The following is a 579-nucleotide window of genomic DNA, read 5'->3' on the forward strand; positions in this document are numbered from 1 at the left end:
TGTATGTTTATTTATACTCTCTTTTCTTCCATTAGGTCAAAGGGTTGTCTGACTTGTTAAAAACCAACTTGGAGAAGGGTATAAATGGGGATGATGATGACATACTGAAAAGGAAATCTGCTTTTGGATCAAACACATACCCTCAGAAGAAAGGGAGGAGTTTCTGGGTATTAATACTTTTAAATCTTTTGTTTTTAGTAGCTTCCATAACTGTGAGATTTTTCCGCTTCAGCCTGTGAAGCTATCCAATCAACTAATATCTTGATATCTTTCGTTTTTTCCCTCATGTTCGACAGAGGTTTGTCTGGGAAGCTTCTCAAGATCTTACGTTGATCATACTGATTGTAGCAGCAGCTGCTTCTTTGGCATTGGGAATAAAGACCGAGGTATTCAGTTTAGGAATTGATACATTATACAGTATTTGGCTCAGCGCATACCTTGGAAATTTGAAGTCCTTTTCTATGTGTCATAGTTTTAGAACAATTGACTGAGACTTATTTTAAAAAATACTATCCAGAATTACTGTACCTCTCAGTATTAGAACGAGTTACGCCTTTCTCGTCTTTTTTTTTTTTTTTT

General features: G+C 35.6%; 1 protein-coding gene across 1 annotated transcript in view; it reads left to right on the forward strand.

Moving 5' to 3' along the window:
- LOC104730333 (calcium-transporting ATPase 10, plasma membrane-type) overlaps nt 1-579 on the forward strand; it is a gene marked incomplete in the record, with an annotated part of 15,996 nt that overhangs the window by 2,955 nt on the left and 12,462 nt on the right. Inside the window, 1 exon segment of the mRNA XM_019231767.1 lies at nt 36-167. Within this exon segment, the coding sequence (XP_019087312.1) occupies nt 36-167 (132 nt within the window).

This window comes from Camelina sativa, chromosome 11 (genome assembly GCF_000633955.1).
Source record: "Camelina sativa cultivar DH55 chromosome 11, Cs, whole genome shotgun sequence".
NCBI lineage: Eukaryota > Viridiplantae > Streptophyta > Magnoliopsida > Brassicales > Brassicaceae > Camelina > Camelina sativa.